Source organism: Sporisorium graminicola, chromosome SGRAM_21 (assembly GCF_005498985.1).
Source record: "Sporisorium graminicola strain CBS 10092 chromosome SGRAM_21, whole genome shotgun sequence".
Lineage (NCBI taxonomy): Eukaryota > Fungi > Basidiomycota > Ustilaginomycetes > Ustilaginales > Ustilaginaceae > Sporisorium > Sporisorium graminicola.
The window spans coordinates 307,347-333,702 of record NC_043730.1 but is presented as its reverse complement, the minus strand read 5'-3'; the positions used below and the strand labels follow the sequence as shown (position 1 = coordinate 333,702).

Below are 26,356 nucleotides of genomic sequence, written 5' to 3'. Positions count from 1 at the left end.
TCGCTCTTACTGTCTTTTCCCTACTCTCCCTCACTGTCCTTTCCGCGCTCTCTCTCTCTCTCTCTTCTTCGAGTTCCGTTCTGTGTCATTCGAAACAATCGAGTCGATTTCTGCGTTCAAACACGAAACAATGCGGAGGGCGACTGTCATTCCGTGCATGTAGGCATGGGCGTGACGTTAACTTAGATGGCCGCAACTCCAACGACGCCCAAAAGGGTGCCGCTTCGCTTCATCTCGACACTTCGACAAATGAAACACATGTACGGCGATCTCAGACACACTCCGGCCCGAAAAAGGCAATGCGGTGATTGATATGGCACGACGAAAGCGAACGAAAGGGAATATCATAACAAAAGCAAAAAGTCCATATGATGTTGACACGGTCATGGCGCAGGGTTGCTCCAGCCGTAGGTCTGGAACCCGCCACAAGGGTTGGGCAGGCTCGAGTAAAAGTTGCGAATGTTTCCGCCTTTGCCCGGGTTGGGCATGGTGCCAGCAGCGACGAGGTCGACATACGAGTAGAGCTGCATCAAGTTGGGCGAGAGGGCGAGCACTGGGTTCTGCGACGCGTTGGCCTTAAAGTTCCAGAAAATGGACCCTGCGGACCAACCGTACGTGGCGAACTGCATCTGTAGGTAGGTGGTGGCGTAGCTTGACGAGTTGGTGTTCTGAATGGCCGACATTTCACCCATGATGATGGGAATGCCAAAGGAGCTTCCCGCAGCACCGTATTCGCAGACCGACGACTGAATCTGGGACTGGCCCGGTTCAGGCGTCTGGAACCAGCCTGGGTACGGGTGGTCCTCGTATATGAGCATGTTGGGGTCCTTGCCCGAGACAAAGGACTTCCAGAGGTTCATCTTGTCCGTGACGCTGCCGGGAGCGAAGCCGTTGTGGAAGGTCATGGGGATGTTGTTCTGGACGCAAAGAGCGTAACTGCGCTCGTAGTAGTTCTGGGTGATCTGGAAGCGGGACTGGTCAACCGCCCAGTTGTTGTTAACGACACGGGGCTCGTTGACGACGCCGATCGAGTTGATGATGGAGCTGTACTGGCTCGAGGTGGCCCAGGAAAGAACATTCTTGAGGAAGGTATCGGAACGGTCCTGGTTGGCCTGCGAGAACCACTGAATGTTGGTGGTGTTGTGACCGCTGGACTGGTCGCCGTTCTGCGAACCGGGCATGGCGTGGAGGTCGAGCATGACATACATGCCGCGCGAGTAGCACCACTGAAGCATCTTGTCGAGCTGGGCCCTGTATGCGGTCAAGTTGTTGTAGTAAGGCTCGCCCGAGATGGTGGGGATGAAGGCCCAGAAGGGAATGGGGATACGAACGAGGTTGACACCGGTGTTCTGCAAGGTGTCCATGTCGGCCTCGGTGACCCAGCTGTTTTGGTGGTCGGTGAGGACGGAAGCGGCCTTGCTGCCGAGGTTCTGAGTGAAGCTCCACTCGTCCCAAGCATCGTCACCGCCCTGTTCAACCATCCAATCTTCGAGCTGCCATCGCTCGAGGACAAGCCAGGAGCCGAGACTGACACCGAAAGCCTTGGTGCCGGTGTCAGTCCAGCTGTATTTGGCGAAAGGAGTGATCTTGGGAGCGGAGGAGGTGGTAGGGGAGCCAGCGCTACTGCCACGACTGGTCGAGGAAGGGGAGGAGGAAGAGGAGGGGGAGTTGGAGCCGGAGCCGGATCCAGAGTTGGCGCTGGTGTTGGTGGCGGAAAGGTTCTTGTCATTGGACTTGTTGGACTGCGAAATACCTACACCGGCACCGACACCGGCAGCGATGAGGACGAGGAGGAGGATGGCACTGAAGAGGATGGGTCTGCGTCGAATGAAGCCAGCGCGCTTTTTAGCGGGAGACCCATGTTCGAGAGCAGCGGCGTTGGCGGGATTGAAGCCTTGGCCCCGTCTGCCCTGGTATTGGTATGCATCAGAAGCAGAATGGGCAGCAGCAGCACCGCCTTCCTTGTCAAAGTAATAGGCGCTAGAACGCTGGGCGCCGTCGTCATGGGACAAAAGAGCCTGTGCTTGTGGAGTGTGGGGGCCGTCCTGATCGTACTTTTCGAGGTTGGTGCTGGCGACAGAGTACCGACCAAAGCTTCCTGGTGTACCTGGTCGGAGGGTCTGGAACTCGGTATACTCGCCAGGAGGCGAGAACGTGGGGGTGTTGGGATCGGGGCTGTAGTAGGCCGAGTTGGGCGAGGTTGGCTTGGTACGAGGCATGACGACAAGGGTTGGCGGAGAGGGCACAACAAATACTGTCTATTTTGATGGGTGTTGTGGATTCCAATTTGACCAAAGAAGGTAGACAAGATGATCAAAAGCACAAGACAAGACGTCGAGAAGAGGCACTGAAGATCAGAGTCGAAGCGAAGGAGTGATCCCAAGGTCGCCACGCCTTTGTTGCTATAGGAGGAAGATGGAGGTGGTGAAGAGGACGGAAGGGGTCCAAACGATGAAGGTGGTGAACGAACGATGGAAGGGAGAGAGGGAGGGAGTCGACAGATGCAGAAGGGAAAGGAGGGAAGCTCAAAGTGTTTCCGGGAAGGGCGGGGAGCTGTTCTACTACGAGACAGGCACAGGCGACTCACGAGCCGAAGGTTCAGCCAGGAGGAAAAGTCTTGGCCAACTCCTAGCGAGATGGTCCCAAGGCGTCGTCGGAACGACGCTGTCCACAGTGCAGCAGATTGACAGCAGCTTAGCGAGGGAGAGAGACAGAGTGCACGGCATCGAGGACATTCACAGGTTCATATGACTCTGTTTACATGAGCAACAAGAAAAATATTTAAAAGTAGAAAGAAAAAACAAAGTGTCTCTCGACGCCGGCAGTACTACGACGAGGAACGCAGCTGACGAGCGAAAGAGGCGCGTCGAGAGGCACGGGAAAAGGGGTCTTGCTGGTGATGGTCTCAGTGTGACGGAAAATAAGTGAATGATTGGTCAGGGGCAGACACACACAGGAGAGAGAACGGGTCGATTTACCGAGGCACCAAACTTGTCTCGCAGTTCCGGTGGAAGGCATCCTCTCGTCCTTTGGTCCAAGGGAGAGCAAGAGTGTGTGTGTGAGCAAAACGCTGCGTTTTATTTCATGCAGTATATTATAAACTAGAAAAAATTAATTTCGAGGGTGTGCTGCTCTCGGGACGCGACTGCCGTGTGCCACCACCGATGCAAGCCGCCCAGTTTGCAGCAGTCGGACCACCAACAAGCGAGTCCGAGTTCTGTGCTTGAGATTTCACCAATTCACACAGAATGTCGTTCGATTTCGCTCGAATGGCTCAGCCAAGCGCAGGCAAGAGGTCGATCGAGCTGTTCTGGAAACAAACAGGCAAGCAAGACATTCAACGTCCGTCTGCCATTATGCGATCGAGAGAGCGAGAAAACAAAGTGAATCCCGTCGCCCGTCTTCTTACACGAGACTGACAGCGATCAACAGCGAAGGTCAGCCTCGGCGCGATCGACGTTCGACTCAGGATGCTCGGGGCCTTTTTTTGGGCCTACAACACCTTTCCGTGGAGCCTGCCAAACACCAAGCCACCTTCCAAGGGCCCTGTCCTGACACGCGGGTCGGTAGCAATATAGACACAAGGTACTCTCGTGCATTGGGCCAGGGCGCCTCCCCGCAGGCTCTCGTCTAGAATGGCCTGCGGGGGGTGGGGCTGGCTGGCTGGCACGTTGTTGGACGAGTGAGGAGGTTGACCAGAGCAGTCAATGGAACAAGGATCGTCGGGGTCGACATGGTGCCACAAACAAGCAGGCAAAACCCCTGTGACAAAATGTTCCCCGCTCTCCCGTGTGGTTTAGACTTCATACCCTCAAACCAAGACTCAGTGTGTCGGCCAGAAACTACGATGATGCCTTCGCGCAGCCTGGATTATGGAAGAGGGAGAAACTCACACAAGCAAAAGCGGCTTTCCAGGTGAGCGACCGACCAGTGTCTCGGCAAAACAGCCGTCGCAGTGGCTTGACCTGCTATGCTGCAGCGAGCGTCTCCGGGACTCCGCGTCCTCGAATTGGAACGCGACGCTGGCTTTGCTGGCTCACGCTTGTTGGCCCGACTTTTTCGCACCAGGATCACGGGCGCAAGATTCCTCGTCGATCTTGGCACACAATCGGTTCCGCACTAGGGACGCACCCAAACGCCCTCAAGATCTCAAGTCCTTCTCACGGACCCTGCTTGGGCCTTTGTCACCGTCGATCCTCGACAGGCCGCCGTGTCGAGACCGCTGCTTTTATTAATAGTCGGCGACCGCAGACCTTACAGCCACGCGACGCGACGACAGACTTTTTTGCAGTGGCATTCGGTCGCCTTTCACCCTCGGACCTTCGACTTGGACGCTTCACTGCAATCACTTGACCGACTGGCATTGGAATTACGTGTACAAAGAAAAAAGGTTCTGTACTGTACTGTACATGCACAGAAAGTTAGAGTGCGTTTACAGTACTTTCCTAATTTATTTAATGGGGAAACCCAGCTGTCAATCAACAATTGCTGGAAACGTTCGAGGAAGGAAAGAAAACAACAACACTGCATCTCAGCTCCGTCTTACAGCCTCTGTTCCCGCTCCTGCGGCTTGGTGCGGCCATGTTGATCCAATTCGGAGCAATGATTCTCGTTGTTGCGTGCTGCCTCTGCTTTGCTTCACATGGCCTTGGTGATTGGCCAACCAGAGATGCATTCCGAGCCTGCGGGTCAGCCTGTGGACCAGTGAGTGGGCCACCATGCAACCACCAACACGGTACAATTGCAGTCAGCTGTCTACGGATTTCGCCCGACCGGCCGCATCCAAGAATCCTGCTGGCGACAGAACATTCTTTACGCTCTTCCCACACACCCACCAGTCACAGCACGCAAGAGCACGACACACACGGATCCAAATCAAGCAAACATTCCGCCTGGCTACAAGAGTCTCTACCTCTATCAAGAATCGCCCATGCTCTCGTGTCAGAAACCGACGCGCCCCGCACTTTCATTAAAGGTCTCACATGGACCGACTCGCATGCCAAGAACTCCACGGACGTGAAGCTAGCCCTAAGGAGACCCGCCACTCACGGGTAGCGTGAACCTTTCCCGCCTTATCGCAACGGTAGCCATCCCGCCACAAGCTGTTGAGATTGACCCGATGAAGAAAGGGTTGAGGCGACATCTCATGGAAAAGGATTTAGAAATTGTTAGAGCTTATAAATTATTCATAAGTTCTAGCTACGAGAAGGCGCAGTCTCTTCTGCACGGGCCCGCCCGTTCACCTCCACTCAACGAGAGAGCAACACTTTTTTCTTCTCATGCGACATCACGCTTTGCTGCCATGCAACCATCACTGGTCGATTCGGAGTCAACATCAAGATGACGATGCAGTGGCCACGCAGATATGATCATGTCGACAGAATCCTCGACAAGCCCGGGCCCTCCACTGACGACGCCTTTCAGGCAGGAGCTGCCGTGAAGGACTTCTTGCGCACCCAATGCAAGATCCTGGTCATCGGTGCCGGTGGTCTCGGCTGCGAGATCCTCTCCAACCTCGCACTCAGCGGCTTCCATCACATTCATATAATCGACATGGACACCATCGATGTATCCAATCTGAATCGCCAGTTCCTATTCCGCGAAAAGGACGTCGGCCGTTCCAAGGCCCAAGTCGCAGCAGATTTCGTACAGCGTCGAGTCCCCGGCGTACGCATTACACCTTATCACGGTAAGATCCAGGACAAAGATGAGGAATACTACAAGCAATTCAACATCATCATTTGTGGTCTCGATTCAGTCGAAGCCAGAAGATGGATCAATGCCACCCTCGTCAACATGGTCGATGATGACGATCCAGAGTCCCTGAAACCGCTCATCGATGGCGGCACCGAGGGCTTTAAGGGTCAAGCCAGGGTCATTCTCCCCACCATCACCTCCTGTTACGAGTGCAGTCTAGACATGCTCAACAAGCAGACCACCTATCCCATCTGCACCATTGCCAACACGCCTCGCTTGCCCGAACACTGCATCGAGTGGGCCAGCGTGCTCGAATGGCCGCGTGTCTTCGGCGATAAGAAGCTCGACAATGACAACCCGGATCATATCTCCTGGCTCTTTAACCAGGCATCTACTCGTGCCGCCTCGTTTGGAATCACTGGTGTCACATGGAACCTCACTCAAGGCGTTGTCAAAAATATCATCCCTGCCATCGCCTCGACGAACGCCATCATCGCCGCCGCATGCGTCCTCGAAGCTTTCAAATTTGCCACCACTTCCGCGCCCTACCTTAATAACTACATGATGTTCACCGGCAACGACAGCGTCTACACCTATACTTTCGAACACGAAAAGCGGCCCGACTGTCCTGTCTGCGGCGGCGAGGCTCGCACCATGACGTTCAGCAAGGACGACCCCGTCGAGCGTCTCATCGAGCAACTCGGCGAGCTGGCTGACCTGCAGATCAAGAAACCCTCGTTGTCATTAGCAGGAAGACCGTTGTACTTCCAAGCACCGCCGCAGCTCGAAGAGGCCACTCGGCCTAACTTGGACAAAAGGCTTTCTGAGGTATGCAAGGAAGGCGACGAGATCACAGTCACCGATGCTCGGTTGCCGTTTACTTTGGGTGTCATTGTCAACTTTAGCTGATATGGCAATTCGATCGACAGCTTTCACGGCTGTGCTAGCGAGGTTGAAAGATCCGTGCGATCGCCGCGTCTGACGTGGTCCTGTTGGGCGTCAAGAAGAGAGAGGAGATAAGTCTTCCCTGAGTGCGAATGCTTGTTCGGAAAGCGGGACAACTCACATGGCCCTTCCGTCGTGCTTGACTTTCGCAACCCAATCCACCGTCCACAGCCGTCCGCCTTTCACATCGGTTTTGGACTGCATCTGCTCCAGGTGGCGGTGATAGTTGATGGCTCGTTCGTATCGAGTGGCTCCTGCCCCGTGCAGAAATTGCTCGTCAGTCGTCGACGATCTCTCTCTAAGTGCTCGCGGGGTAGGAACGCAGGAAAACGCACCTTGAGCCAAGGCTTCTGGCCTGTCGTCGCCTACGCCTCTGTCTGCTTCCCCGTGTAGAAAAGCAACGCATCTTTCACTAAGCATTCGCTTTAGGTAGAACTGTACGTCTGTACTTTCTTGGACGCCTCGGTACGTTGGTAGCTTGACATCAAGCTTCTCAAAGCCGTCTAGGGAGATATGAAAGCACACTATTAGTTGAGCTCCACTGCAAACCTCGTCTAGCACGATGCGTCCGGGGGCTTACACTTGTAATTGTTGGCGTTCTGATGTTGGACACTGACAGTCAGTATTTCTGCCCTGCCGCCTTTTGTCTTGCCACGGGAAGTTGGACCTACAGCAGCCGGCGGACCAATTCGATCCGGTTCAAAGTACAAAAAGCTCGCAGGATTCATCACGACGTACTCCAGCTTCAGCACTAGGCGTTGCTGCGGTGACAGAGGCGGTGAACCGAGTACCGAGTAGCGATGCACGAGTTGGCCGCCCATACTGTGTCCAGCTGCAGCCGTTCTCCCGCCGCACACAAGAAGGCAATTGTCAGCCTTGTGAACCCGTAGATGATGTCGAGCGCGGCGAGAACGACTTACAAACCACGATCCTCTTGATCGAAGTGTAGATGTGCTGATTTGCATAGTGGCAGACAATTGCGTCCAGCGCTTCGAATGACGAAACACCTTGGTCGAGGGCAAGAGGCCTCGGACGGACGCTCGCGGATCCTTCTCCCCACTGTTCAGATCAGAAGTGGCAGTGGTAGAGAAAGAAAAGGTCAGCTCGTTCAGGAGACTGGCTTTTGGGCGGTCGTCGAAAAAGAAAGACACTCACACCATTCGATTTCCACACCAACAACTGACCGTGCTGATTCGACGAGTGCATCTTGGTTATGTCCAACCCATTGAGCTGTTGATCAACGATCAAGAAGTCAGCTTGGCAATGCGATCGATGAGATAGCTGGTGCCGGATATTTTACCCACGAATTGAGGCACCACAACGAGGGTGGTACTTTGTTGGCCGATGGGCAATCGAGAGCGTGCAGCAGCGATGTCGGCCCATGCAACATTCCCATCTCTCTCTTTGACAGGAGCGAAGCGATGTATTATCAATTGTAGGTGTCTGTCAGCCGCATCCTCATGGACCGCTCTTCCATCTCCAGACTCACCCTTGCCGTGTACATGCACCACCACTTGCTCGATTGAAGCGCATGCGTTCGGATCGAGCCATTCATCGACATATACAGGAAGCTCTACTTGGCCACCTGTGCCTTGCGAATGCCATCGGAGCCGGTCGGTTCTTGCGCCGTGAGCTGCATGGCAGAGTCCGAACCAAGGGCGTCAAATTAGATATGTCAATGTCAAAGGATTTCAATGCAGTGATAAGTGCGCTCACCTTTGGTCAAGGAGACGCTGCTATCGTCTTGGCAAGGAATGAATTCCGACGAGATTGGAGGATATGCCATACTGTCAGTGTCAAAGCAGATGCAATTGCAAACGGTGCGCAGAAAGTTGCTGCACAGGATTGTTCGAGAACATCTGTAACAGATGATGGTCAGAGACCAAGGCTGCCCGACGCAAGCCAGGGTGGGTCCGTGCTTGGTGTGGAGGCAGCAGGTTGCTTGTCAGGGTCCAAACACTCTTCTCATCATTTCAGCATCACTCGCAGCCGCGTCTGATCATCATCACACTTTCCCCAGAATCGACGGACAAGGTAACGCTATGTTGCAAGCAATGATAGTATTACAAGGATCGCTTCCTCAGAAGAGCGGCCCGTTCAACTTCGACTCCACAAAAGTGGTGATGAGCGAAAAGAGATTACCCTGTGCGCCTGCCACTTCCTCGGCGGCTCGTAGTGCAGACACAATGTCCCTAGACAGGCCCGACTCGAGCTCTTGCCTCGCCATATGTTCCAATTTCGCCTGCTCTGTGTTGTCCTTGGACTTTCCGACGGCCCAGATGGCCGCTTGACTCGCTGCAAGACCCAACGTCTGCTCCAGTGTTGCCGAACAGCCCGCTTTGTCCTCGGCCGACAGCTTTTGCTTGTTCGTCCTGATGTAGTCGGTAAGATGGGTGCTGAGATCCAAAAGCGTGCCGAGAGTGGCAATGCGCACAGCGCTGGTGCGAGTAGTGGGCCTCACGATCGCACACCCAGACTTGGTCGATGGCCATGCGTCTGAGCCCCGGCACAGCACCAGCACGCACTTCGTATGGTTCCAGAGGCTGGCAACGAGCGCCGACACAATGGTGCGAATCTTGGCCGCTGCCGTCTCTTGCGCCACTCGAGCGCCCTCTGCTGCTGGATCCAGGCCCAGCAGGCTAGAGAGCTCGTTCGGATGCTGCAGGAGATGCACCAGAGGTTGTATCGTCCAGGCTGACGTTTCGGCGAGGTGTTGCACGATCGAAGGACCAGCGGCGTCGCGGTCGGGTCGCGTAGCGTGCGAGAGCAGCGACTGCTCGTTCTCGAGCCTAGTCAAGCTGTAAAGCAGGCTTGAGATCAGCTCGACTTCTTCCAATTGCTCCAAGCTGACGGCCGTTACAGCGTTACCATCGGAGAGACGACCGTGTACCGAAGACGCATGGCCGATGATGCCCGACACTGATTCGAGTCGGGCTTGCAGTTCTTTGAGGTTCATGGCTCTATCAATCTGCTTTTGGTAGACGCGCACAAAGCCGTAAACGTCGGTCTCGACGAATCTGGCACTGACGCCTCTCCACCTTGGATTGTCGGATCCAGCGCCGCCAAGATTGTCGATCAGATTGACCACGACGCGGAGCATCATCCTCCAACACTCGTGCGCAGGGCTCGGGTCGCCAGAGAGCAACAGAGGCGAGACCCGGCCGTCCTCGAGCGAGTCGGTGAGCATGTTGGAGGCCAACGCGTTGACCGCACCTTGAAGCGCAATCTCTTCGCTGGAAGAAGGCTGCGACGCAACAGACAGCAAGAGCGAAAGCAAAGGCTTCATGAAAACGACGTGGTGTGCACTGTTCGGGTTGACAGGTGTGGTGTTGCCGTTTGCACTCTCGGGTCGCAGTACGGGTGCTCGACCGAAGAGGCTGATGGTTGTCTGCAAGAGCTGCGTCTCTTGAACGTACGCCAACCATACGGCAGTCTCGGCTCCAACGTTGCGTCTGGTTGTCATCTCGAAAATGCTGACGAGAATATCCAAGTCGTCCTCCAAGCATTGCAGATCAACTTCGTGCCGCTGAGCAGTCTGCAGGATCCGGAGCGCAGTCTCGATCTTGATGCGAAGGGCGTCGGTGGCGTGACGACAGAAAAGCTCGATGGTCGCGTGCAGCGCCTTGTGGCTTTCGATCGTCTTGTCATTCGGGCGCACCATCGAGTTCTGAGACGTCAACAGCGTGCGAATGCGGGCAACGCACACCAGCACCATCTCGAAGACCTCGCGGTGAAACTCTGGTGGCAAAGTCCCTTTAAGACTGTCCTCGACGCGGAAGAAGGGATGCGTCACAAGACGCCCGCAGAGAGTAGCAGCTTGGACAATCTGATCGGAGGTCGAAGATTCGCCGCTGTGACGGTGACCCCAGGCGAGTTCCATCAACTTGGTCAACAGCGCAAGGCGAGTAGCGTGAACGCCACGCATAAAGTCGCCCTCGCGGCCTTCGTCGGCTGCCAGCGTGGCGAGCCGAGTCCAGCCTGTGATGACCGCCTTCCCGAGCGCCTGCATCTTGTCCTTGCCAAGTGCCTGTGCGATGATGCGACCCATGCAAGTTTCGATGCACTGCGTCCATGCTTGGAGCACCGAGTTCTGCACATCGATCAAGCTCCACTCCATGTTGATGGTGAAGATAGCCAGGAGTCCTTCTTCGATGATCGTCACCTCGCCGCCGAATTCGCCATCGAGGACACGACCTTCGGCCTTGTTGCGGAAGGACGAGACACTAAAGTGGTAATTGTCGCCGTACCGCTTGTCGAGGTCAAAATCGTCTTTGCGGGTAGGATGGCGCAGTGAGTCGATGTAGATGGTTGGGAACAGCTCTGCCAGCTTGCGCTCCAAGGCGGCGCGCATCGAAGGATCGCAGGGCATCGAGAAACTCTTCTCGATAGCTCCAAGCGAACGCTCCGACGACGTAAGAATGTCGAGCAAAGCCTCCAGGCTGGCTTTGCTAGATGGGCCGCTCTTGGCCTGATCCTTGAGAATACCACCAAGTTGGACATCGTGCTGCAACAATCGTAGCGAGCGCGCCTGACACATCTTCCGGTAGCAGTAGGTGGACACGTCGGCGTCGTTGCTCGAGTGCAAGGCGGGACCGAAATCGGCCAGAGCTTCGGCTGCTGACGAAGGACACTCGGATGGCTCACAAATTACATCTGCCAGGGCACGGAAGAAAGCCGAGTTGGCGCGGATGTTGTCAAAGGCAGCGACGTGCTCGGCTGCGTGTACCCAAGCGACATCGAGGAATCGCAGCACAGCTTCAAGCAACTGCGAAGTGCCGCTGTACGCTGCTCGCCAAGAAAGAATGGCCTCTGAAGCGACGTCGAGCGCCGTCTTTGACAGTACGGGTCCCTGCGGGGAGCTGCGAGGCTGTGAGGTGGGCGCAGAAGACGAAGAATCGTTCTGCTTGGTGGAGTCGCCTTCGGACCTGTTGAGTCGCGTCTCGGTCGTCATGGCAAGGTGGCGGCCTGTCAACAAAAGCGTTCCAAGAGCCGGTTGTGTGTCAACGATGGCCGCAAGCATGGTCCAGACCCGCACCCTGAGTGCCGGATCTTGATTGGGATTGGCAACAAGCTCCACCAGCCCGGAAAGCGTCTCTTCGAGCTCTTCGAGCGTGCCCATGTGGCCGATGAGGCCAGGTGTCGGCTTGCCAGCCGAAGCAAGATCAGTAACGGACCTAAGCACAGAAGTGATAAGATGCGCCGCCGTCGAGCTGATGGCGATGGAAGTTGGAAAAAGCACATACGCGAAGGTGGCGCTGGCTAGCTCGACCCGACTCGACCTGCGTCCACCGTTGAGCGAAGTTCGAGACGCAACAATGGTGTGGTCAAAAAAGAGTCGTTCAAAGAGACCCATGTTGATCTTTGCGGATATGGCTTTCTTGGCTGTCTCTGCCGGGAGTGTTGAGAGGTCTCGCAGAGCAGTGAGGGTGGATTCGCGCTTACGCGAGACGACGAGCGTAGCGAGACGCAACGTAGACGAGATCCATTCTTCGGCCAAGATGGCATCTGTCTGTCTACCAGCTCTGCTCAATGCATCGAGCAATTGCTGACCTGTGCCGATGCATGTGATCATGGGGGCTAGGCCGATGATGCTTGGATGCGTGACCAAGCTCCTTTCTGCAGCCTCCACCAGGGCGGCAGCCGGTCCAGCTTCGTCGATTAAGTCCGACGAAGGGATTGGGGAGAGTCGCCAACTTTGCTCCTCGAGCGCCATTTCGAGCAATCGAGTGCACTTGGTTCCGATCTCGAGCCTATCTGCCAGTCGCACATATCTCCAGCTCTGGTACTCGGGCCAGACGCATTCGTAGATCCAAGTAAAGGCGCGAAGGAGCACGCTCGTCTTGATCTCGAGCACCTCGGTTGAAGAGACCGAGTGCGACCTTCGCAGCTCGGAAAAGAGAGAGATGTGGAAGTCGAGCAACGAAATCAAGCCACCGTAAGAAGCGCGCGTCATCTCCTGGCTGAGCAATGCCGAGACAGTAGATGCGCCTGCACCGGCAGCACCCTTGGACAGGTACGGTATGGCGCCCGGGCTGCCGATGAGAGCGTTGGACGATCGCACCTCCTGCCACACAGCATCCGGATCGTACGGCAGAAGCACCGTGAGCAAGCGCAAACTTGATCGCACAAGGCGGACATTGATTGGAGCCGCGACGAGGGCGTGCGACAAGAGGCTGACGGTGATCGAGGAGAGGCTTTTGGCAGTGGCAAGCTCCTCCTTCTCCTTCTGGATTTGCTCTAGCTCTTCAGGCTCATAGTCGAGAGAAAGTTCATCGGCATTGATGTCACGGCCGTCCAGATGGACGAGAAGCGACCACGCAAGATCTGCACTGGCCGAGACGATGCTGGCGAAGAGGTCGAGCACATCGGCGGCAAGCTCTTCCCAAGGCTCGTCGCTATCGGCGGGGGCGAGCTGAGCGAAACTGACAGCCTGCCTGTGGTCGCGGAACGGGTCGGCTTCGCTCTGGGCTGCACTGAGGTCTGCGTAGGCAGGAGGGAAGGACGAGAGGATATCGCGCATGAGCTTCCACGCGCTGACGGGACGTGCGGGGCTCCACAGGACGACGACGGGCTCTTTGCCGAGCTCCGAAATGGTGGAGCCGGTGGTGCCAGGCGTGAGACGGATCTGTGTGCCGGGAACACGCATTGTGCGAGTAATGCGATATGTGACCGAGGTGTAGTCTCCTCCTTCCATGGTCTCGAAAGGCGCATTGGGCGTGTTGGCACCCACGGGCAGGACTTGAGCAAAGGTGGGCACGTTGGCGAGGTAGTCAAAGACGGCAGCGCAGGCTCGCTCTTCGGCCTCGGGACGGGAGCGGGCGTCGAGGATCGAGGGCCAGGATGCTTGTGCATCGACTCGAGCATGTCCAGAGAGCGCTTTTGTGAGGAGGATCAAAGGACGGAAGCTGACGGGCCAGCGGCGCCGGGCGGTGTCCAGGGTCGTGCATCTGGACTCGTATTTGCTGTCGACCTGCCAGAACTGATCGCAGAGGGCAGCGACACCGTCGATGGCAGTCTGACTGAGTTCGAGAGCGAGGCCGGAGCCGAAGGTGGCCTCCCATAGGCTAACGAGGGCTTTAAAATTGGGGAGGAACTCGGGTTTGACGAGCTCGGTGATGCTGAGCAGCAGACCTTTGAAGACGGCGCGGTAGGCGAGGGCAGATGGACCTGCGACAGCAGGCGTACTGGCACCATTGCTGCTGGTCAACAAGGGCGAGGCGAGCAGAGACATGAGCGTCTCGAAAAGACGGAGCTCGGGGGCAAACGCAGCTTGTGCGAGCCTGCGCCACAAGGGAGGACCGCCGTCATCGGTCTTGATGACGTCCGCGAGTTGAGAGGCGAGTCCTGTCGATTCGAGGGAGGTGTCGAAGTCCGAGGCCACGTAGTGGGCTGCTAAGGCATCTTCGAGACGATGAAGAACGAGGGCCCAGGCGAGAAGGACGGGTGCCTGTAGAGGATCGGCGGAGGTGTTGCTGAGAAGGTCGAGCGCAAGTTCGAGATTTTGCGGGTGTTTGTAGACGTGTGCATAGGAATCTTGAGCCAAGTCTAATCCGTCCATGACTTCTTCAAGCGAAAGCATTTCGACAGCGATGAGGACGAGCAGGTGGCTGACACATTCAACAGTCTCGGTGGCTTCATTGTCAAAGAAGCCCAAATTGGCCTGGCGTCGACCAACCTCTGTCTCGTGCAAAGCTCGAAGGAGAGCGAGCAGAGGAGGGGGGGAGGGAGGAAGCCTGCTATAGAAGAGGAGAAAGACGATCTCGAGTAGACCAAACTGCTCTCGGAGGATCTGCTTTGCCCAGAGAGAGGAGTAGCGGGGTTGCTGGCGTATAGACTCAGGCAAGGAGAGGTTGACGAGGGAGGTGAAGTGGTTGATGCAAGAGAAGGCAAAGGCTTCGTCGGCAAAGAGATCGAGAATGTCGTTGGCGAGGCCGAAGTAGTCGTGATTTGGATCCTCTGTGATGCGGATCAAGGACGAGACGGTGCGCAGCAAATACATGCGCTCTTCAAAGTAGAAGATGTTGAACGCGTCGAGTAGATCTGTGGTGGATGAGGTTGGATCCGTGCTCTGAGATGATTTGGAGAGGCGAGAGGATGCATCCTTGGGTCGGACTGCTCTGGCTTTGACTGGTGTTGGAGGAACCGCCTGCATGTGTGAGCGCAAAACGTCTTGCATACCCTGCGAATGACGATGATCCGAGGCGAGGAAGGTCTGAAGCAAGGCAAAAGCATGCTGGTGCGAGATATGGTACTGCTCTGCGATGTCCTTGCAGAGCTGACGTGTGTCGTCGGGGAGGGTATGAGTCGATCCGTCGGAAAGCTTGAGTGTGGAAGGAAGCGGAGTCTCGGTGGAGGCACCAAATTGTGGACCCGCGGTGACGGGAAAGGGCTGCAAACAAGACTTGAGCTGTTGCTTGCGCTCAACAAGGAGGGTTCGAATTTGTTCTGCATCGCGATGATGGCGAGCTAGCTCGAGATGCTCAAAGATGTCCTGGTACGAGACGAAGGAGTTGGAGGAGGATGCAGCGCCGGCTTTGGAGGTGGAAGCGTGGCTCGAGGAAGGGCCCGGTTGGGCACTTGACTCCACCATGTCGACGATGCGGGCGATGGTAACAAGTTGATGGTAGTGGTCATGAACGAGATGGATGTCTGTGAGCTCTTCGTTGTTTGTGTGTGTGCGGGTGTTGTTTGCGAAGAAAAAGAAAGCGCTTTTATTATTTCGGACGTGCTCAATTACAAAAATGCGACTGTCCACAATCGCCAATCGGTTCCGTTCGTAGAGCCGATCCCCCGATTTCACCTCCGTAACAGGGTTCGCAGGAAAGGTGACGAAACGAACCTGCAGCGTGGAGTTTTCACCAAGCCAAATAAACACAAACAACACCAGGCAGCTGAAGAGTCTCTCGAAGGGTTCCTGTTGTAAGACAACTGGCTGTTTGGGGCAAGTGTCACGCCAGCAGACGGCTTGTTAGTAGTGGAACCTCGTGGTGGCTGGCAGAGCTCGTGATTGAGCTGTTCTTGCTGCTGTCACGAGCGATCAGTTCGATATCGTGCAAAGGGGCGCGGTCCAAGCGAGACAGACGCGCAAGCAAACAGCAAGCGAGCAGGTAAGCAAGGGTCCCAGGGGAAGCCAGAGATAGAGACGCACATTGGGGCTGGTGCGTCGCTGTTAACTTGTCTCGCCTGACCCTGCCTTGTGCAGCGGTTAGTGGCCGCTTTTAGGCGAGAGCGCGGCTGCTCCTGCTCGCCTGCCTATCTTGGATGTGCGCTTTCCCTTTTTTTCAATTCAGTCGGCCCATACGCGTTAGTGTGGAAGCCGGGGTTCAGCTCAGTCGCCGCTGGTGTCACACTGCTCCACTGCTGCTGTAGATAACGGCAACAACGGCTGTGCCAACTCCACACACGCAGACGAGGACCCTGGCTGAAAGGCTCAGCCTCTTTGTACGCTCGCTCCGTCCTTTATCCACTCGTCCTCGTCCTCCTCTCTACCAAGCTCTGATCTCACTACCACCAATACCATCAAGAACAGTCATCCTTGTACACCACTCACCGCCATTCTCCCGGATTCTGCTCCTGCTCATTGTAGATCGCTCCCTCTCCTTTCCTCAGGCTCCAGTGACAACGCACCGACACCAACTTCGTCCGTTGTTGGGTGCGTCTGACGTTTTATTTGTCGCGAACGATGGCGAGATCCGTCAACCAAGGGCACAAGCGCCTCTTTGCCCTCATCGCCCTCCTCCCCTTCTGGCTCAGCTTTGCTACTCTCACCGCCAGCCCGGTTGCGAATGCTCACATTGTAGACGGCATCGCTGCTCGTCCTCAGGACCCTTCTCGCAAGTCTCTCGCCTGGGGTCCTGAACACAGCCACAAGGTCTTTGCCGACGTGGAGGCTGTCAACGACGCTTCTGTTTCCAAGCGAGACTTCACTTCCTCCCGCCAGCATGCCTACGCTGCTGCTATCCACTACGTCAACGCGGAAGACGGTCCCAAGAACCCTTACTCGGTTGCCACCCGTCTCGCAAAGCACCTCCTCGGCTACAACAAGGGCCTCGCCCCCTCAGGCCACGACTTTTACGTGCGTCCCGACTCGTACACCGACCCTTCCAGCGGCATCTCGCACTACTTTGTGCGACAGCTTGTCAACGGCCTCGAGGTTGCGGACGGTGATCTCAACATCAACATTTCGCCTCAGGGCAAGATCCTCTCCTTTGGCTCCACCCTCTTTGCTGGACGAGCTCCTCCTCCTTTCACCAGCCAAGAAGTTGCCGCTACCGAAGCAGCCACTGAGTTGCAGGTAGAGCAGCGATGCCACGAGCTGCGCTCTGAAATCGACGCTCTTCTCTTCCCTAAGACCGCCTCTTCCGCCGAGTACACTGACATTCCCGGCGCAGACTGGACCAGCAACAACGAGGCCTTTGTTCGAGGCGGCGTCCACCAGTACGTCTTTGATGGTCTCGCCAAACCTGCCGCTGAGCGTTCCGCCCACCGTGCCAATGTGGACCCCAGCACCCTGCTGCCCCTCCAGGAAGAGCTCCACGAGCTTTGTGGCGTTCCCTCGGACGATCCGCTTCTGCAGGGAGCTGACCTCTCGTCGCGCATCGTTGGTTCTCTCTCGCATCTCCGTGCCAAGCGTGATGCGCACGGGCCTGAAGCCATTGTCGACCCTCGTCTGGCTCTCATTTACTTCCTCAAGCAGGCCACCCCCGACGAGAGCCTCGCAGCTCGTCTTTCCGATCCGCATGCTGCGGAGAGTGAGGCCTCCCAAATCTTCACCACGTTCGAGCACAAGCTTCAACCTCATGCCGGGAAGACCGACTCGGGTACGCAGGCCTCTCACACGCAGATTGAGTACCTTCACAATGTCCCCACTGCCAAGGGCCCTGTCCCCGCTCAGCTCGCTTACGTCCAGACCGAGGCTGATGGCCTCAATCTCGTCTGGAAGTTCCAGATTCCTCTCGAAGACAACGCTTACGAGGCCTACGCCGACGCTCACCGTCCTGGAAGCATCAGCACCGTTGTCGACTGGGTGCACAGCATGCCTCGCCCGCGCGCAAAGCAGGCCGTCAAGCCTGGCAACGTCGCCTCGCTCGCCCGCCCCGAGTTTGGCAACCGCAAGCTTCCTGAGCTGGGCCGTCCTGATTTCTATGGCTACTCGCCCGCCAAGTCTTCCAAGCCCTCCGAGGCCGAGACGCCTGCTCCCTTGAGCCACAACCCCGTGTATCGCGTTTTCAAGTGGGGCCTCAACGATCCTACTGAAGGCAAGCGCTCCAACGAAAAGGGCGAGCGCTACGACGAGGCTTCTCCCCTTGGCTGGCACACGGTGCCCGGCAAACACTCGCCCTTCTCGTCGCTCGAGGCGGACGACGCCATCTCAGTGGTGGGCAACAACACGGTCTACACCGACACTCGAGGCAACAACGTCTTTGCTCAGGCTGATCCATCGGGCAACGGCGAGTGGAAGTCGAGCTCCATCAAGCGACCCAAGGGCCAACTCAGCGACGACAAGTCGACTGACATGCTGTTCAACTACCCGTACAAATGGCGCAAGTCGGAGAAGAAGCACGCCGAGCTGCCGCCCACCGACTACGTCGCAGCTGCCACCGTTCAGCTGTTTGTGACCATCAACGAGTACCACGACTTGCTCTACGCTTACGGCTTTGACGAGGTTGCGGGCAACTTCCAGGAGCACAACTATGGCCGCGGTGGTGAAGCGTACGATGGCGTCATTGCTTTCGCCCAGGATGGCGCCGGCACGGACAACGCCGACTTCATGACGCCTCCGGATGGCCAGCGCGGCAGGATGCGCATGTACGTGTGGGACCAGTCGACGCCGTACCGCGATGGTGACTTTGAAGCGGGCATCGTCATCCACGAGTACAGCCACGGTCTGTCTACGCGTCTCACGGGTGGTCCTGCCAACAGTGGCTGCCTTGGCTGGGGTGAGTCCGGAGGCATGGGCGAAGGATGGGGTGATGCACTTGCTTCGATCATCCGTCGAACGGGCGCTGTTCCACGCGACTGGCCCATGGGATCGTGGGCGTCGAACCGCGCCAAGGGCATTCGAAACTACCCTTACTCGACCAACGAGACAATCAACCCAGAGACGTACTCGTACCTGGACCACGCCGGATACTGGGGTGTACACGCAATCGGCGAGGTGTGGGCTACGATGCTCAACGAGGTGGAGGAGGCGCTGGTGCTTGAGCACGGATTCACGACCCACCTGTTCCCGCCTGCCACCAACGCGACTGCTTCGGAGCAGGCGGCCTTCTTCCTGGATGAGGACGAGTTGGCTTCGCTGGGCAAGCAACGAGTGAGCAAGCGACGCGTGCCGCGTCACGGTAACTCGCTGCTGGTGCAGCTGATCGTGGATGGCATGAAGCTGCAGCCATGCCGACCGAGCTTCTTTGATGCACGCGATGCCATCGTCCAAGCTGACAAGCATCTCACGGGCGGACAGAACAAGTGTCTGCTGTGGAAGGCGTTTGCCAAGCGCGGACTGGGTACGGATGCGCGGGTAGTTGGACGCACGCCCTGGGGTGGAGGAAAGCGTACCGATGGCTATGCTGTGCCTCAGGACTGCAAGTCTGCTTCGGACTAGATGTCTCAAAGGAGTCTTGCCGTCGCAGCGCAGCAGCGTCAATGCGTTGGCCTGTGCCGTGCCAAGCCCCGTTGATCCACTGTGCCGTTGTTTCGCTGATCCGTACATGCTCCATACACCACTAGCACGCAAATCGTCTTTTCTTCCAGCTTTGTTCCTGTTTCTCTTGTCTTGCACCCGTTGTCGCGTTCAGTTCTGTGGTCTCGTAGCTAGCTCATCCTCCATCTCGTCTCTTTTCCATAAAGTGCATCTCATGACTGCGTCTAGTGCTGCCGTAGCGCTTTTCGCCTCTGTAGACACGTCCGCATGCAATCGTACCTCTTTCCGTCCTCCATTTTGCTCTTGTGTGCCGTCTCGTCCGATGAAGGAAGCATGAGCTAAAGGCAGAGTAGCGGAACCTCTGCCAAGAATCTTGATTTGCCGGCCGATGTGAGCCTAGGCGCTGAATGACAAATTCGCCCTGCCAAGGCAAAATGAGGCGGGCGGCGGCACAAAGTCGAAACTGTCAAATTGTTCCTGACGCACATTGCCGCCGCCCGTTCCACGCGGGAAGAGCAGAGCTGATGAGGATTTGTCCCTCGCACATAGCGCCAGTGCGATTTCTATTTTGAATAGGAAAAAAGGGGTGGCAGCTCACAAGTTCCGATCGGCCGGCGATTTGGCTTGTCAGCTGCCGTTCCTGCTGCAGTCGGCGCGCAGAAAAGCTGCACCAGTTGACAGTGGCTTTGCGGGGATGATTTTTTTTGGTGGGCCGCCACTGCTGCGAAAAACGATAAGCGCTCCTGCGTCAACCTATCGGAAACCTGGCTCTCGCCATCGCCATCACCACCCCATCACCACCAGGCTCTCGTCCATATCCCCTGGCCTCCTCATCAAACATCTTGAGCCCACAGCCAGCAACTCTGGCGTGCGCTCGACCGCCCTCTTGACTTGACGTCATCCTTCTTTTTCGGCGTCGCCTCATCATGAACGCAACATACAATTCACCGTATACTTCCAGCTCCGGCTCGTCCTCATCTTCAGACTCCACCGGCTACATGACTACAGCCAACATGACCTCAGATGTTCCCATCACGCCGGACGTCGTGGCGAACCCTTGGAATACTTCGCTACTATGGTCTGGCGGTATCGTCGATAATAGAGATCCGCATTCCACCTTCTGGCCTGCGTCCAACTGGCACAATCTTACCGTTCCAGGCAATGTCGACACGCAACCCATCGGCTACTACTATTCCTCATCTACAGCAGGTGACTCGGTGAATTTTTACTTTAGCGGGCACGGTCTTTCCGTCCTCGACTTTCGTGGTCCTACCAGAGGCAGATACAACGTCACTATCGACAACACCACCTCGGTCGTCATCGATGCATACTCCACCACTGACGAGCTCGCACAATCGTCTGGCACCCAACTGCCCCCCGCCATCTGGACCTCCGAGACCATCGACGAGGGTACACACTATGTCGTCATGAGCAACATCAACAACGCCTCCGACATGAACTTTTGGGGCGTCGTCATCAACCCGAACAACTACAAGCCTGGCAAATCCTTCATGCCCGTCACATCCAACACGAAAGTGATCCTTATCGCTTCCACCGTCACAGCTGTAGTCATGCTCGGCCTCTTCATCCTCTTCGGCACATTTTTCTATCAATACAAGATCGTTCGACCACGCAGACGACTCCAGCAACAGGTGGACTCCGAACGCAAGGATACGCTACTGCCTCCGCGCTCCTCGAGCTCCAGTCACCGCAGGTTATCGGCAGCAGCAGCCGCAGCTTCTTCCTCACGCTTGCGCCTTGATACCAACTTCCTCGCGAGCCAAGGCGACATTGGAAGAGTGCCTAGCCGCGTCACCGCCACCACCGACGAGTCGCAGTATTGGGTCCGACCCCAGAGTCAGTTGGCCGAAGTCATCGACATGAGACAGTCGACCAGAACTCCCGCCGTCTTTCAAGAAATCCGGCTATCATCTCATCAAGATTCCGTCGCATCCTCTCCGATTGATTACAGCCCTGACAGCGAGGTGGGTGTCTCTCCGACCGAACTGCGTCAGCCTCTCTCGCCCCTTTCCCCGACCAACCTTGCCTCTGCCACTGCTTCCACGCCTACCCACTACACCGCTTTCTGGGATGCCAGATCAGTGCCATACGCCCCCTCTCCCATTCACCATCTGCCATCTCATCATCACTCGAGCTCACTCAACCTCGACGCTTCCACCAACGGCCAATCGATCCACGGTGTAGGTCCAAGCACGAACTACTCCCACCACTGCCGAGTCGCATCGGCCCCTTTTGCGAATCCATTCCAGGATCCTACCTCTGCGACGGCTGCACCGATTAGGCTTGCACGAGCCGGCTCGCGCCGTCCACTGCCAACACCACCTACAGCAGCCTCGCCCATCAGTCCTATGATCACTCCCTCGCCCCTCTCCATCCCATCCCCTGCCCCGACACCCAGTTTCCACCAAAACAGCGCATCTAACACGAGCTTGCAGCCATCCACCCGCCTCAGCCGCAATGCCTCTCAGCGATACCGCGTCGAGCAAGACGCTTGCTCACTCCACCTCTCTGAAGATGGGCTCTTTGACGACCACACTGGCGAGACCTTGCTACCTCCTCCGTATGCTCCCAGGGATCTCGGGAGGCAATTTGTATAGTTCGCAGTGAACCGCTCGGACCCCGTAATCGACATCGTCACGACCTATCACCCAGTCATGCGTGATCAGTGCGTCCCCATCATGAGTTCGTCGGCTAAAACCTCCAAGGTTGGAAAAGTGTCAGCTCACTAAGACCCATCATAACTAACGCGTCGAAAAGTGGCCCACCTTGTTGTTGGACGAACCGGCCTGTAAGGCGAATGAGCAAGTTTCCGTTTCATGGTTTCTCTGACGGAGAGCTAAGGACTTGGTCATGCTTCTCTTTGTTATGTTAATCAGATTCGTATTCATATTCATAGCGGCCATGATCGAATGCGGACGACTGGGCAAAAGGTGGAATTACATGTCTAAGGGAGTTTTGAGTTTCTAGCCTCCCTTCACACTTTTACATCGACCGAGTCTTTATGCATCATCAAATATTTTCCAAAGAAGCCTAGAATGATGATTATTTTTAACGCAATGAAAGCCGAGACCTCTGGACGCAATTATTTATCAGAAAAAGGAAATTATTCTTTCTCTAAGAATCAGAATTAACAATCCTCACACTGTAGAAGAGCTTCGAAAAAGCGACGTATATGAGCAGAGCCAATATTGTCCTTCTGTTCCTGACAGAGCTGCCCCTACGAATTCACGTTGAGATAAAGTTCACATGCACTGTATGCAAAGAATCATCATTATTTATGGGTACTGAGACATATTCGTAGTCTTTAGGTAGGTTCAAGGCAAGTAGGAAGACACAAAAATAACATTTGAATACCAGAGAGGTATTTTTGGACCGGATCATTATCTTTCCTGCAAATCATTATTGCTTGCAAGTATCTGCAAACCTGATTAGTGTCCATAGCTGTTGCTTTCAGAATGCCAGCGAAACATTAGACCAATGAATTAAATCAGAGTAGCACGGCTTTTGTCCATTGCTGTAGACGAAATTGACGACCATCAGACGATTCTGCTGAGCTTTCGCCCTAATGCTCTCCGAGCATAGATCAACCTACGTTGCAACATAGCCAGACGAGAAGCAGCGATGGTGGATTAATTCGTATTTCGAACTCGACAAGTAGAAGAATCAGGTTGGATATGCATCCGGTGCGGAATGTTTCGTATGGCAAAAGCCTCACGGAACTTAATTCACAATCCTCATTGTAGTTATCTTCACTTTTCTGCAAATCGGTGTTACTATTTCACCTGGAACTTTCCGAAATCGCCGTAAACAGAACTGCGTGCACCAGTGAAGACGCTGCAAACCGGCATTGTAGTGCATGCACGGTTTTCCCCAGTGTGCGTTGCTTGATTCTGAGGTGAAGTACAGTACATGATAGATAGACACGAGACCTGAAAGCAAAGGTATGGTGGTGGCTCTGTACAACGTAATTTGAATTAGTCAGCATGACACATTTAGCTGAGAGTCTAACTAGCAACAAGGGTCCTTCGCGCAGAAAGTGGAGTTGCCTCGCGACATCGTCAGAAGCTCGCCCGCTCTGCTTCCCACTACCATCATCATCTCTTGACCTCCCCGCTCGATACACTCCAAGCTGCCATGACGAAGAAGAAGAGAAAGGCTCCGCAGCTAGAGGCATGGTGCTGGTACTGCGAGTAAGTTGCTCGCCCTGTCTCGTCAGTGCTGATCAGGTTGTTCGCAACTAACAAGACTTTGTTCTTCCCCTGGAAACTCTGCATCTTTTGCGTCGACCTCAGCCGCGATTTTGAGGACGAGAAAGGTAAACCAATGCGGTGTCTTTTAGCCTCTGTTGATCCACGTACTGACCATGAGGCACCGATGCACATCCACTACAGTTCTCCTGCAACATCAAAAGTCCAAGCACTATCGCTGTCCACAATGCCCGCGAAGACTCAACACAGCCGGAGGTCTGGCAGTGCATCTCACACAAGTGCATAAAGCAGAGCCGAACAAGTAAGTCAAACAGAATGACCATGGACTGTCACACGATGCACGCTGCTGACCCTTTGCTTATTCAACGCATAGAATCGAGAATACTTTGCCCGGCCGGGATTCCTTTGAGATCGAGATATATGGAATGGCGGGGATTCCTGAAAAGGATCTAGCAGAATGGAAGGCACGACGTGCTGCGCAGAAAGCCGATGGAAATGGAGCGATCCAGAACAAACGTCCAAGGATCGAAAAGCTGGTGCTATCCAAGGAGCAGTTGCGAATTCAGCTGGAAGCACACAAGGCTCTGATGAGTGGCAAGGCGCCACCGCCTGGTATGATGCCGGGAATGATGGCCGGCTTTGGTGCGGCGGGTCCATACTCGGTGCCTCCGCCAGCGCTGTCACCAGCGTTTGGGGTACCCCCGCCCAACTTTGCCAGACCCCCTCCAAGGCAGCCGCCGCCGCCAGGATACAGTGCTGCACCTCAAGCATTGGCGACAGGGGGTGTCGCAAGAAGTGGGCCACCGCCGGACGATCAGACAGCCCCGGAATCAAGAGGAGACGGGCGAGAAGCTCACAAAGTCAGAGCTGCAGATCTTTTTTGAAAGATCCAATCACATGCAGCAATGTCGATCTGCCTCAGCTTGTCAAGGACCTCAATTTTCAATGCTTGTTACTCATCATCTACTACGAGTGTGATACCGGAACCACAGATCATGTTATGTCACGGCCAGGCCTCTCGAGCAAGGCTTCTCAGTCAATCTCGTTCAGCATAGGAGAGTCTCGAGAAAGAGCCTAAGTTACGTTACAATCCGCTTGCACGTGGAAATAGACGACCACAACACCGGCACAAACAAAAAGCACGGTTTGCATACGTTAGATGGAAGGCGAAGCTCTTTAAGAATGCGAAATAATGATCAGTCTCTAAGCAATCTGTTCTTGTCGCGGAAGGAAGAGGTCGCTGAGGTCGAGACCGCATCTGCGACGGCGGTCCAGCTCGAATTAGCCTTTGTAAGGCTTTTCATTGGACCGTGTGCATATGAGAGGGTGCTTAAGATGACGAGTGCTACGCCTCCGGCGAAGGCAGCGGTAAAAGGAAAATTGAAAAAGGCAACGCTAAAGCCGAAGCTGAGGACGATACTGAAGCTGACGGCAAAGCCCTTGAGGATGTTGTCTGCGTGTTTGATGACCATGGCGACCGCCATCCCACCGGTGACCTGCAGCACTACGGTTGCCCATGCGCTTACGCCAAAGTGTAGGAACGGTGTGGAGGGACCGTGACGAGCCATCTCGAGGAGGACGGGCAACGCAGCAGGAAGTAGAGACCAGGCGGAGAGCTGCACATTTCTGGCCCACAGATTTGCGTCTGAGCTCTTGAGCACCATTTCAAAGTAGACACCGGCCAGACCTGAGGTGAAGCAAGCAGCAGTGACGGCGAGGAAGCCTTGAATGGGTTGCATTGGCTTGTCGACCTTTGCGCTCTCCTCCATGCTCATGGATATGCGTGCGCCGGGAAAGGAAGGCGAGGAGGGTGGAAGATGATCATAGTCTTTGGCATCGGAGCCTGAGAAAAAAGAGCCGACGCTGGGCAGACGCTCTGGAGGTGGAGCACGATGCGAATCGAAGGGCGGAGGTGGTGGAGGAGGTGGCAGATCGGCGACCGGACCGGCCGAAACGTGACCGTAACCTTGGCTGTGAACCTCGAAGGGGATCAAACCCGAAACCGACTTGCTCTGTATCTGTACGATAGCGACACCGAGGGCCAACATGCCGAGCGAGAGCCACTGCCACAATCCGATTTTTTTGCGTAGGATGACGATGCTGAAGAAAGCGGTGGTGAGGATCTTCATCTGGTAGGCGCAAATGAAGACCGGAGGTTCGAGGTTGGAGACAGCGATGTATTGCAGATTGTTCTGCAGGACATAGAGGATGGCGGGGATGGAAAGCTTCCAGTAATCTTCTGCAGCGACCTCATCAAGGACCAGCTTGAGTTTAGAGCGTGTCGAGTCGGAGGATGTGTCATGCGAGGCTGGGCTGAGCACCCGCGGCTGCAGCGCATCGTCTTCTGTTTTCGAGATTTTGCGTTTGGAAGCCGAAGTCTTGTGCGAGCCCGACGGCAGTGGAAGCGAGTCGCTAGTTGCGGGTATAGAGATGACGGCGATGACAAACGATATGAGGCATTTGAGGAGTTCGGTGAGAAGTACAGCGGTGGGGAAAAAGTAGGTCTTGCCGACAGGAGCCGATACGCGACTGTGATGCATGACCACACCAAGGGCGGTGTTCTGGATGGTGAGCACAGCGAGCGAGACGTGCTTGAGTGGCAGACCAAAGGCGGTGCTGACCATGGCTGGAGAGGTGCTGAAAACAGCAAGGCTGGGACGGCTGGACAAGCTTTTGGGGGAGAGGAAGAGTCAAATCATGCGGATGATATCGACGAGGCTGCGGTGAATGTACTAAGACAGAGTCTCAAAGAGGGGAGATCGACGATAATCAGCGACGTCGGGTTGAAGCTGATATGAAGTTGGCGCCGGGTGGTTATCCTTGCGCCATAGAACAGCAGCAGCAG

The 26,356-nt window shown here is 55.6% G+C and overlaps 8 protein-coding genes across 8 annotated transcripts; 4 read left to right on the top strand and 4 right to left on the bottom strand.

Annotated features, from left to right (window-relative positions):
- Nucleotides 1-383: 383 nt before the first annotated feature.
- EX895_003580 (uncharacterized protein) lies at nt 384-2,219 on the bottom strand (the record flags this gene model as incomplete). The annotated part of the gene is made up of 1 exon (XM_029884178.1): nt 384-2,219. The coding sequence occupies one exon, from the start codon at nt 2,217-2,219 to the stop codon at nt 384-386; it is 1,836 nt and encodes a 611-aa protein (XP_029739551.1).
- A 3,121-nt stretch (nt 2,220-5,340) lies between these two features.
- On the top strand, nt 5,341-6,606 carry EX895_003579 (uncharacterized protein; the record flags this gene model as incomplete). Its single annotated transcript, XM_029884177.1, has 1 exon — nt 5,341-6,606. One exon carries the CDS (start codon nt 5,341-5,343, stop codon nt 6,604-6,606), a length of 1,266 nt encoding a protein of 421 aa, XP_029739550.1.
- A 34-nt stretch (nt 6,607-6,640) lies between these two features.
- On the bottom strand, nt 6,641-8,428 carry EX895_003578 (uncharacterized protein; the record flags this gene model as incomplete). Its single annotated transcript, XM_029884176.1, has 9 exons — nt 6,641-6,686; nt 6,764-6,896; nt 6,978-7,145; nt 7,223-7,474; nt 7,563-7,701; nt 7,798-7,872; nt 7,947-8,044; nt 8,132-8,275; nt 8,359-8,428. 9 exons carry the CDS (start codon nt 8,426-8,428, stop codon nt 6,641-6,643), a joined length of 1,125 nt encoding a protein of 374 aa, XP_029739549.1.
- Nucleotides 8,429-8,722: 294 nt separating this feature from the next.
- Nucleotides 8,723-11,761, bottom strand: EX895_003577 (uncharacterized protein; the record flags this gene model as incomplete). Its single annotated transcript, XM_029884175.1, has 1 exon — nt 8,723-11,761. One exon carries the CDS (start codon nt 11,759-11,761, stop codon nt 8,723-8,725), a length of 3,039 nt encoding a protein of 1,012 aa, XP_029739548.1.
- A 4,563-nt stretch (nt 11,762-16,324) lies between these two features.
- EX895_003576 (uncharacterized protein) lies at nt 16,325-19,243 on the top strand (the record flags this gene model as incomplete). Its single annotated transcript, XM_029884174.1, has 1 exon — nt 16,325-19,243. One exon carries the CDS (start codon nt 16,325-16,327, stop codon nt 19,241-19,243), a length of 2,919 nt encoding a protein of 972 aa, XP_029739547.1.
- Nucleotides 19,244-20,208: 965 nt separating this feature from the next.
- On the top strand, nt 20,209-21,900 carry EX895_003575 (uncharacterized protein; the record flags this gene model as incomplete). The annotated part of the gene is made up of 1 exon (XM_029884173.1): nt 20,209-21,900. The coding sequence occupies one exon, from the start codon at nt 20,209-20,211 to the stop codon at nt 21,898-21,900; it is 1,692 nt and encodes a 563-aa protein (XP_029739546.1).
- A 1,537-nt stretch (nt 21,901-23,437) lies between these two features.
- EX895_003574 (uncharacterized protein) lies at nt 23,438-24,395 on the top strand (the record flags this gene model as incomplete). Its single annotated transcript, XM_029884172.1, has 4 exons — nt 23,438-23,493; nt 23,596-23,618; nt 23,695-23,812; nt 23,885-24,395. 4 exons carry the CDS (start codon nt 23,438-23,440, stop codon nt 24,393-24,395), a joined length of 708 nt encoding a protein of 235 aa, XP_029739545.1.
- Nucleotides 24,396-24,707: 312 nt separating this feature from the next.
- On the bottom strand, nt 24,708-26,135 carry EX895_003573 (uncharacterized protein; the record flags this gene model as incomplete). The annotated part of the gene is made up of 1 exon (XM_029884171.1): nt 24,708-26,135. One exon carries the CDS (start codon nt 26,133-26,135, stop codon nt 24,708-24,710), a length of 1,428 nt encoding a protein of 475 aa, XP_029739544.1.
- Between the last annotated feature and the right edge of the window lie 221 nt (nt 26,136-26,356).